The sequence below is a fragment of the Tarenaya hassleriana genome, unplaced genomic scaffold (genome assembly GCF_000463585.1).
Source record: "Tarenaya hassleriana unplaced genomic scaffold, ASM46358v1 Cleome26, whole genome shotgun sequence".
NCBI classification, from domain to species: Eukaryota; Viridiplantae; Streptophyta; class Magnoliopsida; order Brassicales; family Cleomaceae; genus Tarenaya; species Tarenaya hassleriana.
In genome coordinates, this window is record NW_010965869.1 from 738943 (window position 1) to 756772 (window position 17830).

The 17830-nt window shown below is 34.0% G+C and overlaps 2 protein-coding genes across 3 annotated transcripts in view; one reads left to right on the forward strand and one right to left on the reverse strand.

Moving 5' to 3' along the window:
* Window positions 1–6322: 6322 nt before the first annotated feature.
* On the reverse strand, window positions 6323–8667 carry LOC104816778 (ergosterol biosynthetic protein 28). Its single transcript, XM_010545736.2, has 3 exons — window positions 8438–8667; window positions 6714–6920; window positions 6323–6595 (listed from the first exon to the last, which is right to left on the reverse strand). Exons 1-3 carry the CDS (start codon window positions 8550–8552, stop codon window positions 6528–6530), a joined length of 390 nt encoding a protein of 129 aa, XP_010544038.1. The 5' UTR covers window positions 8553–8667; the 3' UTR covers window positions 6323–6527.
* Window positions 8668–15991: 7324 nt separating this feature from the next.
* The window catches only part of LOC104816779, a 2771-nt gene continuing 932 nt past the window's right edge, over window positions 15992–17830 (forward strand). Inside the window, exons 1-3 of one of the 2 annotated variants that reach the window (XM_010545737.2) lie at window positions 15999–16017; window positions 16194–16850; window positions 17356–17830. In XM_010545737.2, the coding sequence (XP_010544039.1) occupies window positions 16222–16850; window positions 17356–17830 (1104 nt within the window). In that variant the 5' untranslated portion in view covers window positions 15999–16017; window positions 16194–16221. Of the gene's footprint in view, window positions 16851–17355 lie in introns of both variants that reach the window. The other variant, XM_019202926.1, reaches the window with a different exon arrangement.

The following is a 17830-nucleotide window of genomic DNA, read 5'->3' on the forward strand; positions in this document are numbered from 1 at the left end:
AGAAATATACCTTATGTTAAGTTCAATCAGATCTGGTCTAGAGTGTGTTAGATCCGTTTAGGTAAGATGTACTTAGGGAGATGTCCGGTTAGACTTGGTTTAAAGTCCGTTAGATCGGGTTTAGGTTGAGTGCCTAGGTTAAGTCCGGTCAGGTCGTGTTCTTTAGGTCTTGTAGGTCTGATTAGGTAGAGATGTACCTAGGTTTAGGACCGATAGACTAGGGTTAGAGCGTGCCAAGCACGACTAGGTAGAAATATACCTAGGGTTAAGTCCTCTAGGGTTCGGTCTCATCCCTCGTGTCATGTTACTTCACTTCTAGGGTCTGGAAAGTCACTTCCAGGTAGAGTCGATTTTTTAGACTCAGGTTTTATCGTCTTAGGATGATGGAGTTAGATATTCTAGCTCGGTAAAGGGGGTATGATGGAAGGACTAGGGGTCTCGGGCAAACCCGAGAAATCGGGTTGCAGGAGAAGGCCAAGGACCGAGGTGTAGTGAGTGGTTCCGCGGGTATGTAGGGATACTACATGGAAGATTTGTAGATCCCGGATGACGAGGTAGGGAGAGTCCAAGATAAAAGGACATTTTTGACCTCGGAGGAGTAACCGAAGATGCTTCGGTTCTCGGTGGTAGGTCAGGAGTTGAGGTCTCCATATTTAGGTGGAGCTTCTTCGGGTAGGATGCTCAGGAGATGGTGTGAGCTGGGAGGTGTCGGGATTTCACCGGGTAGAGTCGGTGTAGGTTAGAGCGCTAGGACACTCCCTCTCGAGGTGGAGCACGTGCACTCACGTGTCTCATTCTCGGTGGAGCATCGTAGATAACTAGGATCGTCTTCACGGGACAAAACCGTGGGACAATCTTAGTTGGCAGGTTAGGGTTCGAGGGTAGAAGTCGTATACCTATAGGTAGTGTAGACTTCACGGGGATCCGGGCTAGGTATCTAGCGGGTTTCGGTAGTATGACTCAGGTTAGTCTCGAGAAAAGCAGGATAGCCTTAGGAGACGGGTAGACGTCAGGTATAATCCTCGGATTAGCTAGCGGGTATAGTCTTGGACTTTATTAGGAGGGTTAGTTAGACGATCTAGGGAGTCATACAACCGAGGGTAGCGTTCGCCAGTCGGGCGACGCGGGATAGGACTTCGGTTCGAGTCCTATCGGGGTGAACGTTCTAACACGTTTACCGAGTGTTTCAGGTTTGGATAAGCAGATCGGTGGCAGGATAAGGCGACGAGGCCATGAGGAGTCATCGACGGGAGCTTCATCAGATTCAGAGCGACATATGACAATCTCCGTATAACAGGTAAGTGAGGTAAGTCAGGTAAGTTTGCATTTAAATTCCGACGAAAGTCGAAGGATCGACGAAAGTCGATCGGTGCCAGAATCGGCGAACCACTAGTGTTTATTATTTGTTTTATTCCGTGTGTTTGTTCTTTTCTTCACCAAGGTGGAGATTGTTGGGCCGCACGACCCATTTTTGGTGAAAAAAGGAAGATGGCCCATTAGGCCTAACGATGCGTTTCAAGGACATTAGGGTTAGTACCCTAATGGATCGATTCATTCTACGGATGCACGGTGCTCGATGTAAGCGAGAGGAAGAACGGACAAAGAGAGGGAGAACAGAGTCGGAGGAGTTTCCGGAGACGGCGAAGCTCGGTTCGACGGCGACCGCCAAAGGCGAGTCGAGGTAAGGGTCGGTAAGGGTCTCGTGTATCTTCCCGGTAGTTTTCTCATACGGTTTTGGTTCGACGAGTCTCCGATTTTGTGGAGGACCGTCTGTTCTTGTTCTCCGGTTGTTTGTGTTCGATCTCTAGTGGATTCGCCGGCGCCGTTCCGGCCGAGACGTAGGCCTGAGGTAACTCGGTAACCGAACTCGTAAAAATCTTCTATATTCTTCGATTCTTGAACACACGAGCATCGGGAGAGAACTAAAAATTATTTTATTGATTTATTTTGTCTAATTTCACATGCTCACCGCATCATTTAGTTAGAAAACCAATGTTGATTATTGTTCATGATTATTCACAATCCGTAGCATCCAAAGCTCTACATTATTAAATTAAATTTAGAGCTGAACGATTTTGGATTCGTTTCTGTTAAGTTATTTTTATATAGGTTTCAATATATATATATATATATATATATATATATATAATTATTTATAAAAACATTTTTTAGTTATTTGTATATTTAGTTTGCTTGTGTTTAGATAATTTAATTTAAAAAAATAGATCAATTATATTTAGGGAAAATGGTAAATAAATACATCAATTTGGTAAAAACTTATCAACAAATACATAAATTTGTAAACTGCCAGATTAATACATCAAATTGCAATTTTTGGCAAAATCCTACAAGGACGTTGATGTTAACGGTTTTCGCTAAATGTTGTTGACCTGGCTTGCTTTTATTTGCCATGCAGACACCAGGTCAGATTTTATTTTCTATATCATCAGTCGGTTTATAAATTTGAATAGAAATAAATTTAACTCGATTTGGAAAAAAATCAAAGAACCAAACCGATCGAGATGAAATAAATTTAACTTTTTAACTAAAGTGAAATCGAAGAAAGGGAAGTAAAATAGAAAGAGGGAGAGTGAAATCGCGATTAGGGTTTTCGGATAGGGGTGTAAAATGGACGGGTCTGGCCGGGCTTGAGCCGGGTTCAATTCGGGCCTAGATTTTTTCAGGTCGGATCGGTCCGCCCATTTATTTTTCGGGTCTATCATCGATGATATGGAGTCCGATCCTACAGGGCTTCGGGCTGGTTCGGCCCGGGCTTCAGGTTTTTTTATTAAATAAAAATATTTTTTGTGACAATAATAATAATAATAATAATAATAATAATAATAATAATAATAATATAAACATTCAATGAAATAAAAATAAAATTAAAAAAATTGTTTAATTGATCAATTATCTAAAAGTACATCCGATAAGAATATATTAAAATAAAGATAAATTTTTTTATCCATATCGACTACATTTAAAAAATTTTAAATTAAAAAATAATCATATAAACTTTAAAATATACAAATTTATCTACTATTTTTTAATATATATAATATATATTCGGTATAAAAAATATTCATATAAATTTAAAATTAAATTCATAAAACATTATACATATAAATTAGATCAAAATCTTATCAAAATAGTCGATTATATATATATATATATATATATGATTTTAGAAATAAAATAATATATAATTTTAATATATATATATATATATATATTAACGTATGTGATATATATTAATTAGGCCCATGACTTTAATTTTTCGGGCAGGCTCGGATCGGGTTTCGGGATTCGGGTTTAATTGACATCCCTATTTTCGGGCCAAAAGTGGAATCGTTGTCGGTCTGAAGGTTCACTGTCGATCGATTTCGTCGGAGGTGCTTCACCGTCGGTTTCGTCAAAGGTGTTTCACCACTTTTTATGTGGAATTTAGTTTTGCAAATTTATTTTATTAAACCGGGTCATTTTTTTATGACATAGTTTAGTACATTTGATTCCTGGGTTGACGTGTCAAAAATTGTACATCCACATCATCGTCTTGTGATGAAAAAATTTAAGGGGCAATTGGCAAACTGTACCAAAACAAAAACAAAATTTGTAAAATATCTCACAAAAAAATAATTTTTGCATAATATACTTTTTTTTCTAAATACCCAAATTACCCTTTACAGTATTTCTCTACGATTGTGTGATAATCTATCTTTCAAAAATCGGTAAGTTTTGCTATTTAATCTTCTTTTTTCTCGAATATTTTCTTTATCTTCTCTATTTCTTATATAGTTTATCTAATCTATTCAAATACTCTTCTCGTTGATTTTTTTCTATGATATTCTGATCATTTTTTTGCATGCACATAAGGTGTTTGATGAAATGTCTGTACCAGAAACTGCGGTAGATGACCTGCGATCTGTGAAAAATGACATGCGCTATGCTTAAATGACCTATGGTCTCTGACAGATGATTTGCGGTCTGCGGCAGGTCATTTGGCATACGGACCTACGGCTATCGCCCTGCGGACCTGTGGCTATCACCCTGCGGACCTGCGGTTATCGCCCTACACACCTGCGGACCTGCGGCTATCGCCCTGTGAACCTGCGGACCTGCGGCTATCGCCCTGCGGACCTATGGACCTGCGGTTATCGCTCTCCAAACTTGTGGACCTGTGGCTATTGCCCTGCAGACCTACGGGCATGCGGCTATCCCCCTGCGGACCTACGGACCTGCAGCTATCGTCCTGCGGACCTGCGACATGCGGTTATTCCCCTGCAAACCTGCAGGCATACGACTATCGCCCTGCGCACCTGCGGACCTGCGGTTATCGCCCTGCGGACCTGCGGTTATCGCTCTCCGGACTTGTGGACCTGCGGCTATCGCCCTGCGGACCTGCGGGCATGCGACTATCGCCCTGCAGACCTATGGACCTGCAGCTATCGCCCTGCGGATCTGCGGACCTGCGGCTATGGACTGTGATTTCATTACGACCATATAACTACGACTACGACTCATTACGACCATATACGACTCACTACGACCATATAACTACGACTACGACCAGATAATTACGACCATATAACTACGACTACGACTCACTACGACCATATAACTACGACTACGACTCACTACGACCATATACGACTCACTACGACCATATAACTACGACTACGACCAGATAATTACGACAATGAATTCATTACGACCATATAACTACGACTACGACTCACTACGACCATATAACAATGACTCACTATGACCATATAACTACGACTACGACTCATTACGGCCATATAACTACGACTATGACTCACTACAACTCACTACGACTATAATACATTACGACCATATAACTACGACTACGATCATATAATTATGACCATGATTATATTACGAACATAATACAAATACGACTACGACTAGATAATTAACCATAATTACGACCGTTAAACATAATCCAAATGCGACCAAATAATTAACGGTAATTACGATCATGTCCATTTACCTATTCTCTCGATCCTTTTACTGGTTCGACCAAATATTCTCGTTTATATCTCTCTACGATTATGTGATAATATGTATTTTAGAAATCAGTGCATTTTGAGATTTGTCGTTCTGTTTTCTCTAATATTTTTTCTATATTCTCTATTTCTTATAGTTTATCTCATCAATCAAATATTCTTCTGCATGATTTCTTTTTCTGTAGTATTCATATGATCATTTTATTTTCTACATACAAGGTGTTTGATGAAATTTCTGAAATAGAAAACGGCGGCAGGTTCCAGTATGTGACTTGCGGCCTACAACAGGTCACCTGCGACATGCGGTAGATCACCTGCGACATGTCACATGTGACTTACGCCATGCAGTACGTCACTAGCGACATGCAGCCTGATGACCTGCTGACCTACAAGTGCTTTTTCACGAAACACATGCAATTGTTTTTCTATACTTATATAAGAAAACAAAATCCATATAAGTATTTTTTTGTGACAATCTATCTTTTAGAAATCGGAACGCTTTGTTATTTGATCTTATTTTTTTTCCGACATTTTCTCTATCTTCTCTATTTCTTACGGTTTATCTAATCTATTCAAATACTCTTCTGATTGAATTCTTTTTCTGTGATATTCTGATCATTTTTTTTATGCACATAAAGTGTTTGATGAAATGTCTGTTAAAAAAATTGTTAAAGATGACCTGCCGTTTGTGAAAAATGATCTACGCTCTGCGGTAAATGACCTACAGCCTACGGCAGATGACCTACGGTCTGCCAGATGACTTGTTGTCTGCGGTAGGCCATCTTTAGCACCTACAACACCTATCGCACCTGCTAACCTGCCAGTGTTTTTTTACGAAACTCATGCAAGTGTTTTTCTATAGTTATATAAGAAAACAAAATTCATATAAGTGTTTTTTCATGTATGTAGAGGAAACGAAATTCATGCAAGTATTTTTTATAAATAGAGAAAATCTGTAGATTATAATAATATAGAAGTATATGATGGTCATTTTAACTCAAAAAAATAAAGAATACAAAGATTATACTAGTAGAAGTATAGAATGCAAAAACTTTTTTTTTGTATTTATGCAAATTTTTCCAAATTTAAACAGGTAACGCCGTCAGCATCTTTGTAATTTTGTCAAAAAAATTGCAATTTGTTGTATTAATATGACAGTTTATAAATTGATATATTTATTGATAAGTTTTTATCAAATTGATGTATTTATTTACTATTTTTCCATTATATTTATAATAATCATATTAATTTTGAATAAATTACATATCTTTCAATCATTTCTATTTGATTCGATATTATCCAATCTTAAACATTACCGTTAATAGAAACACTCAAGTTCACAATTTGGTTCAGTTAGAAAAAAGCGACGCGAAAACAAAATCTGACAAAATCCAATGGCCAGAAAAATTAAACATCGAAGTGCAGCGATTGAGGCTTTGAATTGCCTCTTTAAGAAGTTAAATCCTTAGATTAAGAAACAATGGTTGCAAGAGCTCATCATCAAGAACGCTTGGACTGTGATTGCCGATGCGAATTCCACTGCAATAACATCCACAAGATCGACGTTCCTGTCCCAAAGAAAGAAAAACCCCCAAGATTCAAGATCATTCACCCGAAAAAACGCATCCAGACATAACGGATCTGATGCAAGAATGTGTTATACCACACGTTCAGACGGGTTTTTACCTGCGAAGAAAGCTACCGTTGCGAGATTTTTGATGGCCATTGTGTCGTAGAATAGATACTCGGTGAGAAAATGACCAAGGGCATAGATGAACGACAAGAACGTAGCCATGTATATCGGTCTGTTCTCGAGGTTGTAGGCGCAAAGGAAGCACAGTGTGCACGTCAGAAGCGTCCATACTCCAAATGTACGTCCATGAACTTCAGTCACTGAACATTTTTTTTACGAAAGAAAGAAAAACAGCCGCCGAAAATGGATCAGATCATAAGAGAAACCCGAGTTAAAATATGCTACATTGTTATAATTTCTCCATGGTTACAGAAGAATGTTCCTTACAATGCAAACCCATGTTACTGCAGATAAAAATTCTCATGTTGATTCTATTCTGTTCATTTACAATGTCTGGAGCATTTCACCTGCCCATTGAACTAATTCAACTGAAACGTTCATTGTTTTTTAAAGCATTCCAAGGCACTTCATATACACACACATGCATATGTGTGTGTGTATATATATATATGCACCAGCAGATCCCACAAAAAGAGGTTCTTCATTGGAATCTACAAAAAACTTGTAAAGCAGCTAAAGTTATTGATCCAAGTACTTCCCCCTCTTCCCTCTACCTACAAAGTCCATTCACTTGTATTGAGATAAAGAAAAATATCCAATGCATAATCTTTTCTTATACATTCCCCATAAAGAAAGTCAATCATTAAGCAGCACACATATCCTCTAAACCAGACACTTCTATCCCAAGCAATGAGGAAACAAAACAAGTCACAACTCTCTTTAAGATTTGCAGACGAACTCAACCGGTTTGCGGGTTCTAAAAGGATTATCCCCCTGATCGAATAAACTTTAACAGATATCTTACTCAACTATCCAAATCGATGTGGTCTCGAGCATGCTTTGGACTAAATCGTCTCAAAGAACCGGATCTATAACCTCATACTAGCAAGAGAAACTCATCTTTGAAAGGTAAATGATACTCATTCAATGCAAATTGAGATACCTACAGGCAGAAACCAAATAACTAATTGCTAGGCATGCCTTGGTTTTCACTCCTATCTCACTCAATACTTTTATTATTTGGACATCAACATGATCAATGAATTCATATTAGAATTCCCTTCTTCACAGCCTTCAAGACAGGGGGAACAATATGTAAAAGCAGAAACCTTAGATCTTAAGATAGCCTCTCTAATCTGTAAAATACTTGACCCCCCACAAATACAGTGCACCTGCAAATTTCTTAGACCAAACCCAGAAGGAAAAAAAAAACATTATTTTCCCCGCATCTAATAGATTTGACTCTTAATCTCTTTCAAAAGTCACAACTTCGGGATCTCAAACTATGAATCCCTTCTTACATTGCACTTCCAAATGATCCAAAAACCAAAACTTTCTGGAGAAACTCGGATCAACACACTGTCCCCTCTAAACCTGACATCAAGGATTCTTCTTGGTACAATAAAAATACGTGTCTTTTATTGTTTATTCACTAATCTCCATGACTAGAAGCTCAAAAGATTGAAGTACTCCAATGTAGATCCTTGGAGATCTCAGCATCTCGCTATCTAAAATCAGAACATGACCCACTCACTAGATTGATGAAAGTAATTAAAAAAGGACATGACTTTAACCGAGAAACATGAAATCGATGAAGAAATTGACGAAACGGGAATGGAAGATTGAGATTTTTCAGGGAGAGGAAGAGAAACCGAACTGGTGGTGTTGGAAAAAACGGCGAGTCGAAGAGCCCAGATGTCGAAGAAACCAAACCAAACTGACAACAGTCGAAGAGAACCCACCAACATTAGCCAATACCCCAATGCCTTCATCTTCTTCGTCGATCTTCTTCTTCCTTGATTCGCCTGGTGATTTGTTTGGGGAAACTTCACAAATGCACACCCCTTGTGTCGCAACTATTTCTTCGATAAACAAGAAAAATAGAAGGATTTAGTAAATCTCTCTTCTACCCTTTAATAATTAATACCATTGAAAAGTGTAGGAAGGAGAGGCGCTAGCTAACACGATTTTTTCAGATTAAATAATAATTTAATTAATACTTTTTTAAAACTTTTTTATCTTTTATTTTATTTATTTTTATTTTTATAATGCAATAATTTAATTTAATAATTGTAAATTATTTTGTTTGATTAGTATTATAGTTTTTATTAATAATCCAACTAAAATCATGGTATATTAATTTTTATATTTTAAAATAACAGATCTTTGATCAAATTTTATCGTAATTTATGATTTTGGATATTTTAAAATATCAAAATAGTTGTATTATGGTGTGGAATCGTAATATAGTAATAAATGATCATAATATAAGTCCTAAAAAACTTGTTTTGTGCGATAATAAGATAAATACAATAATTTTTTTTTATCTAATATCTATATTTTTTCTGATAAAAAGGTATACTTTTTATCTTTTTTATTGTTATGTTTTTCTCTAATTTGATACGTTTTTTATTTTCAATTTGTTTTAACAAGAAAACACTATAACATTTTATACGATATTCATTTTCAATAAATTTTTTTTCATTTTCAAATGAAGCATCATCATTTTAGCAAATAGAAATAAATGTGTAACAATATACCATAAGATCAATAATCATGTTAGAAACATAACACATATTTATCATTGAATATCTTAGAACACTACGACTATGTTAGACTATATTACGATTATATTTTTACTATCACTATTTTATTATACACAACAATCGCTAGAAATTCATTAAAATCCTATAACTATTTTAAAGATAGGTCTAAATTATATTAATAGCTTTTCGATAGCCGAAGAAAAACTCAAATTTGCTATAAAAATTCAACCATTATTTTTCAAAATTTTCAAATCTAAAACATTAAACAATCCACAAAAATAAAATGGGTTTAACTCACACTATATCTTATTAGTTGATTTTAATTTCAAACTTGCGAAAAAACAAAAAAAAAAAACGAATCTTTAGCTTGCTCATACAGTAATAAATTAATAATGACGGACATGAAGAACATGATTACAAAAGGAAGAAGAGTTTTTTCAATAATAAATGTTTTTAATTTGTTTAAATTAGAGTTATTTTAGTCTTTTGATATTGAGGGTAATAAAGTCTTTTTGTATAAGAAATTGCGTATCCGTTGAAAGAAAAAAAAAAGGCTCTGATTTGTCTCGTGTATCGTAGAAATAAATATGACTAAAAGTGTGTGTTTGTGAAGTTTTTCCGATTTGTTTGGCGCGTTTGCTATGTTATAGAAAACGAAACAAATCGGTCCGGTTTACCAATAAAAATTGGGGCAGGTAGATTTAGCCGGTTCGTACCTAAATCCAATCTAATGGGATTCTATTCAGTTCTAATTTCATATATTTCTGTTGATTAAATGAACCGTTTTCGAAAAGGTTGGGATAGATTGGTATTTGTTCAAATAATAAGAGGTTTTCTCTAAGTAACTCAAAAAATTCTTAAAAAATATTATATTCTTTGATAATAATTAAAAATATCGTCTGAATTATCTTTTTTATATACAAATTTATATGTGAAAATCAAATTTTTTGCCCTTATTTGGTATTTATATAACAAACCCATTTCAAATCAGCCAACACTAAAAACTAAAATTGAAATGAGATGAACCGACTAACATTCAAACTAAATCCTAGGGTTATGAAATAAAAAAACTAAATAACCATCGAAATGTTACTAAAATCTGTTAATAAACATGTGAATAAGGTATTTTAATAAATTTATATTATTTTGTTTTTATAATAAGGAAGTTCATTGAAGCCGTTGAAGCCGTTTAATTCGAAATCATTCTTTAGTTACAGAATTAATTGTTTCTCTCATCCCCACTAACAGAATCGAATTCCGAATTTCGAAATGACTTTATTACCTCTCAAAACATTGGAAACTCAATTAATGGATATAAATTTGTATTATTAGGGACATATTCATTAAAAACTTCAAGAACACGATGACAAGTCATTTTCCTCTTCAACAGTTCCCATTTTTCAAAACAAAAACACAAAAGGGAAGAGAAAAAGGTTTTGATTTGGACATGTGATATCTCTTGAAACATTACATGTGAAAGATTTGCAACGGTGAAACATATCATGACGTCATTACATAATTTCGTTACTCTTTTTAATAAAATATTTATTTTTTTTAATTCTCTTCCCACGTGACAAAAATTTCGAATTACCTGTTTTTTCAATTCAAATACATCTAACATCGTATATAATTGCTCAAGTTTTGATTCGGGCATGCGATGTTTTTCATTTAAAAAGATCGAAATAGATTTTTTTTGAATGAGTAAAATACAAATCTCAATCAACTTTTTTTTATTATGTGGTTAAAAACTATTTTCTAAAGAGCACTATTAGTACTATTTTTTCTTTTACGATATTTAAGATCAACCGGCAATGAATTATGCATGTTTTTCACTGCTATATGAACAAATTTTAAAAAAAAATGTACAATATTTCGCCAAAAAACATTTTGACTCGAGAAGATACGTGGACAAATTCGTGCTTAAAGCAAATAAAATAATAGACAAAAGCGAAACAATTATATTATTTTTTTATAATTTTAATTTGCCGGAATAGTCAAATGTGGAAATCTGCAGGTGTTGGTCAACAAATAAAATTAAGGAGAAGGATTAGTTGGGGATCGGGCGGATGAGATATGCTTGCACGTTGTGTCTGAGTTCTTTGGATGAAAATAATAATAATTTGTTTAGTTCATCTTAATCAGATTATTAATTAATATAAATCGAGTTTAATTAAAAACAAAGTTGTGGTTGCTAGCTGTATTTTTGCCTTTTATGACACTAGACAAGAGAGGTATATGATACGCCACTCGCCCGCAATTCCAAATTATGGAGAGTTTATTAAATAAATATTATGTATTATAAGATTTTTATTTAATTCATTTGATCATTTAAAATATAAAAAAAATCTAAAATTTTATATGCCCTCAACTATTATAAAAATAAAAGAAAATTAGTTTGATTTTTATTGGGCACACATAAAATTAATTAACATTAACTTTCATTAATTTTATATGAAATCATTTTTAAAAATTTTATTTACCAAAAAATAATTAAATATTTTTTAGAAAAGCAGATTTAAAATTATTTGATTGTAAAAATATTCGTTATTGCAGAATATATGTATATACATAATATAATGTTTTTTTTAAATTATTCGTGCGCGCATAATGATTTATTTAGATAATTTTCTCCGTTGGTGTAATTATTGTCTCGCCATTTATAGGAAATTGAACATTTTGGACCGCCAAAGGAATAAACGACATTTTCAAAAGCGAACAAAAACAAAGAGGCTTGCATGAGCAACGTGAGGGGGCCTCAAAATCTTTGCAATTATTTCACATTTTACTTTGCTTGTTTTCCAAATAACCATCTTTTTTTAAAAAAAATAATTTTGTTATTATATTTAATTTCAAAAGATATTCAAACATAAATTAAAATTTTGGTGTAAAAAAAAAGACAGATTGTGGGCCTCTTCATTTTTAATCGCATGGTGTTTGTGCATTTGTTGTATATACATGCTGTAAAAAAGTGGATTAAAATGATTAAAAACAAATTCTAAAGAAACAATATTGCATTTTATCGGATTAGGAGATCTGTTCGGTAACTAACTTAGAATTTATTGGAACATAATAAGTATTATACAAATTTCGAAATTAATTTGAATTTCCATTCAATAATTATTTGCATCATAAATAAATAACTTTATTTGGTTGTATAGAAATAAAAAATTACCAAAATTAAATAAAAAAGAAATATAAATAAAAAAAAGAACATAATTACTTTATTGCTATATTTTTTTTACATTATAATGAAACTAACTCACATATTTATTGAAAAATTAACAAATATTATAAAAAAATATAGATATAACGAAAATAGATATGATACATAATATTTAACATAATATTGTGTTCATTATTATAAAAAATAATATCTCAAAATCTATATTTTCCTTCAATCATATATTAATTTTTCTATTTCAATATTTCACTCAAGGTTGATTTTGAAATAATGCAAAAGTCAATCTTGAAAAGATAATAAGATAAAATTCTATAGATATTTTCATTATACTTTAGAAAAATCCACAAACACCAAATTTAGTTTTTTTAGAGAGTATTATCCATTTTCAAATCACTTCACAACTTTGAAGTTTCACCTTTAATTCTTTTTGTCATAGTAACTCACTTGATCTTAGAGTTTTTAGGTTTGATTTCTTTTTAGCACAACACCTCGTTTTATTTTGAGTTTTTACTTCTCTTTAAACGATTTAGATATATAAATATCCAAAATTCAAAAAAAAGAAAATTAAAAAAAAGATATAGAGCAATTTGAGCCATTTTGATACCATGTAGAAATATAAAATTGTAGAAATTAAATAAAAAAGAAAGACAAATAAAAAAGAACGGAATTATTTTATTGTTATATATCTTATTCTTCTTCTTATATAATAAAAATAAATAATATATTTGTAGAAAAAGTTAACAAATGATGTAAAAGGAAAATACAGATATAATAAAAATAAATATGATGTACAATATTTAACATAATATTGTATTCATTATTATTAAAAATAATATCTTAAAATCTATATTTTCTTCCAATTATATATTCATTTTCTTATTTCATCAGGTTATAAATGTAAAATTTTTTCAAAAAATATAATAAATTACAAATGTTCTATCTATAATAAATATTTATTAAATTATTCTACTCTGTTATGGGTATATTAAATATGAGTTAAATCATTTTAAAATTTTATTGATTAGTGAACCAAATTATGGGTTCATAATTTAGTGTTAATAATACAGGAAATAAACATTTTATTTTTGTAATTGCATTATATTCCATGATGATTGAATATTATAGTCGATAGTCGGATTGAGAATATTTTGAGTTCAAAATCATAAATTAATTTTTTAAACAAAAAACTGACTTTGTCCTCTATTTTACATGGAACACATTGGCACTTGCATATAAGTTATTTCATGATTTGAATTTTTACTGAAATAGAGAAAGATTTTGTTGTAAAAAAAAAACAAAAGTGCTAAAAAAATCGTTATTTTATATAGAACCATGCATTATTTGTTTTTTTTATTTGATAGAAAACAAATTTCTCTCCACGCGCAACTACACAAATTTATTCTAAATATTCATACATGATTTCTGAAATGTAAAAAAAAATAAAAAAAGAGAATTTTTTCACATGGGAAAAAGAGACAAAAGTCGGTTAATGTCCAGTTAAAATCGCCACCGTAGCAACCCACGTGCGGCTACAGACGCAAACACAGACCTATTTGTGTCTTTATTTAATTTAAAATAATAATTATTTATGGTTGGTAAAAATAATAATTATTAACAATTTCACGTATGCAGTAAAAAAGTTTACTTATATGTAATAATTACTACATTTGACGGTCCCCTCATTTGTAAAAAAATGATCTTATAATATAACTAGTTTATACATATGGCTTTTCTATACATTGTATTTTACAATATAACTATTTTATACTTTTTGACGTATATAAGATAAGTATATTATAACAATTTACAATATAACTATTTTATACTTTTTGACATATATAAGATAAATATATATATATATATATATAGATAGATATATAGGCATCAATTATTATCGATTTTATATAATCGGATATACAGATAATATTAACTAGGCCGGGGTTTTATTTTAAAATTTTAAAAATGACCATAGACGAGGGTTTTGGGTTTTGATTGTATTCTTCTCTAAAATTAAATAGAGAAAATAAAAAACACTTTCGGGTCACCATTTCAAATAAAACAAAATCAAACCAAATAAATTAAATTTAATAATTTATTTTAGATATAAACAAACTTAATAATTTATATAGTGTAAATATAATTGATTTTAAGGTAAAGAATTACTGTTTATTCAGATGTAAAACACTAAATTTTACTGTTGTTTTATTTCAAACCTAATTTATAATATGAAATAAACTAAAATACAGATAGTATCGTACTTTCTCACTGTAATTCAATTAAATATTTAAAATATCACCAAACATTACATAATTATAGTATTGTTTTGACAGGCTGTTTTGGTTGAACGTAAAAATAATATTGTTTTGAAATTTTATTTAAATAAAGAAAAATTGATCAGATACAATACATAACCAGAAAATTAGATTAGATAAGCGGTTCGTATTTTTAAATAATAATTCAATTCTTGACCAATTCAAAGAAAATCAAAATGACAAACGATCATCGTGTCCAGGCAACCCAAAAAATACATATCCTGAATTTCAAAAGATTATATTTTTTTATTAAAATTAAACATTAGATAATAAATTGAATCAAATCTATAATAACACCAATTACAAACACAAACGTGAGTTCCGCGTAGTGGCGGCGAGATTCCCCCGTCACAGGAGTCGCGAGGTACACGTAAGCAAGCGAGGGTAGTTCCGTAATTTCAAATAGAAGTGGAGCCCGGAACGTCTTTGGTTGGTCAGAGTCAGGTTGAGAGAGAATGGCGTCACCCTCCGTCCGAGCTGGCATTTATTTCCCAGGCTGTTCCCAGCTGTACTCCACATCTCTCTATCTGCCCCTCAACTGCCTCTTAATTTCGAATTTGCCCCTAGTCTGTTTTGTTCGTACACTTTCCGATAAAGAAACACTTAAATATTTTTTAAAACAAAAGATAAATTACAAAACAACTACATATTTTTTCATAATTATCAGTCGACCCTCTTTTGTTTAATCTTTTTTTTTTAAAAAAAAAAAAAATCTGTAGATAAGCATATGCGAACATTGCGAAGCCACTAAAAATGTCCAAAGATATGAGAGAGAAAAATTGAATTTGATATAAAATAATTCTATAGAACGCTGAAGTTTTTTTTTATTTTTTCATTTCCAAATCAAATTTGCATAAAAATTATATTAAAGTTTATACGTGCAATTCTATTTTTTGACTATAAATATAAAAATCACAATATAATGGTGTGTAATATCTCAATAATGTTATAATATTGTCCAAATATTTATGCGGAAGAAAAACTTAGAATAAGAATTTAAACAACTGTTTTGATATGCGCCATATTAAATTATGGGGGGTCAAAAGCATTGTTTATAATAATAATAGTAATAATAAAAGGGGTGTTAATCCCAATATTTTGATACAGCGGGGTCTTTTACGCAATTTGCAGAAATATAAAGTGAAATAGAAGAGGAAAGTGAAAACCCCACAGCTCTCTCTCTCTCTCTCTCTCTCTCATAGAGACGGACGCAGATGAAGAAGAAGAAGACAACAGCTCTCACTGGTGGTCTCATCGATTACTTCTCCGCCGCTTTCTAAAGCCCACCGTTTTCCTCTTCTTCTTCTTCTTAACAGAACTCCATTGCTTCTCCTCAATGTCAGTGTGCCTAAAACCGTAGTCTCTCTCTCTCCCTCTCTCTCTCTGTGACCCAGAAGCGGAAATGGATCCGTGCCCATTCATCAGGCTCACAGTAGGAAACCTAGCCCTTAAAGTACCATTAGCCTCCAAGATTTCGAGCTCCGTCGTGCATCCGACGACGTCGCCGTGTTTCTGTAAGATTAAGCTCAAGAACTTCCCGCCACAAACCGCTGCCGTCCCGTACATTCCGCCGGATACAGCCCAGTTCCCGGAAATTCAAACCCTTGCCGCGACTTTCCACCTGAGCAAGTCCGATCTTGACCGCTTCTTCTCTAGATCCATATTCGCCTCCAAGCCCTGCCTGAAGATTTCCATCTACACCGGCCGATCGGGCGGCGCGTGCGGCGTACACTCCGGCACCCTCCTCGCCAAGGTCTCCGTGCCGTTGGATCTCACCGGAACTCAGTCCAAGGCTTGTGTCTTCCACAACGGTTGGATCTCTATCGGAAAAGGCGCCGAGAAATCGTCGTCGTCGGTGGCTCAGTTTCATCTGAATGTGAAGGCGGAGCCTGATCCTCGGTTCGTGTTCCAATTCGACGGCGAGCCTGAGTGTAGTCCTCAGGTGTTTCAGATTCAGGGGAATATTCGACAGCCAGTTTTCACCTGCAAGTTCAGTTTCCGACACACCGGTGACCGCACTCAGAGGTCCAGGTCAGTTTTCCGATGAAGGATTTCCCCTGTTTTTTGTGTTTTTTTTTTAATTTCAAAATTTTTCTTTTCCCCGGAAAATTCGAAAACGTGCTGGTTAATCGCACGGTAGAGATAATTAATCGTGAAATCAGGATTCTGGATTTCGCTTTACCGGATTTATCTTGAAACTTTGCTCTTTTTCCTCCAACAAACTTGCGAGAAACGGGATCATGTTTTCAATAAAGCAGATTTCGATAAAGCCAAATCTTCACTAACCCATTTTAGATTCCAGCATCTTCTTAGTATTTTCAAACTTCAAATTTTCCAGAAATCCATTTCAGAATTTCGTCTTCTTCTTGTTTATAAAATTCAAATTTCTGTGATGAATGTTGTTTTCATTTGATTCAGTCATGAAATCGACGATAAAGCTAAATCCCCAAAAAGGCAGAAACCCATTTCAGATTTTCATCTTCTTAGCACTGTGACTCCAAATTCAGTGGTAAAACTCTGTTTCCGATTGATTCAGATCGATGCCGCCGGAGACGAGCGTCTCCCGGAGCTGGCTAAACTCGTTCGGGAGCGAGAGAGAACGCCCCGGAAAAGAACGGAAAGGATGGTCCATCACAGTTCACGACCTCTCGGGATCTCCGGTGGCTATGGCTTCAATCGTCACACCCTTCGTAGCCTCCCCGGGAACAGACCGCGTGAGCCGCTCGAACCCTGGTTCTTGGCTAATCCTCCGACCCGGAAACGGCATCTGGAAGCCGTGGGGACGGCTCGAGGCGTGGCGGGAGCGGGGCGGAGCCACCGAAGGGCTGGGTTACCGATTCGAACTCATCCCCGATGGGTCCTCCGGCGCTGGAATCGTCCTGGCCGAGTCGAACATAAGCTCCCACAAAGGTGGCAAGTTTGTGATCGAGCTCGGGTCGTCCACGTCGATAAACGGAGGAACGAAACGGTCGCATTCAAGAGGCAGTGGCTCAGGGGCGGCGTCTCCGTCG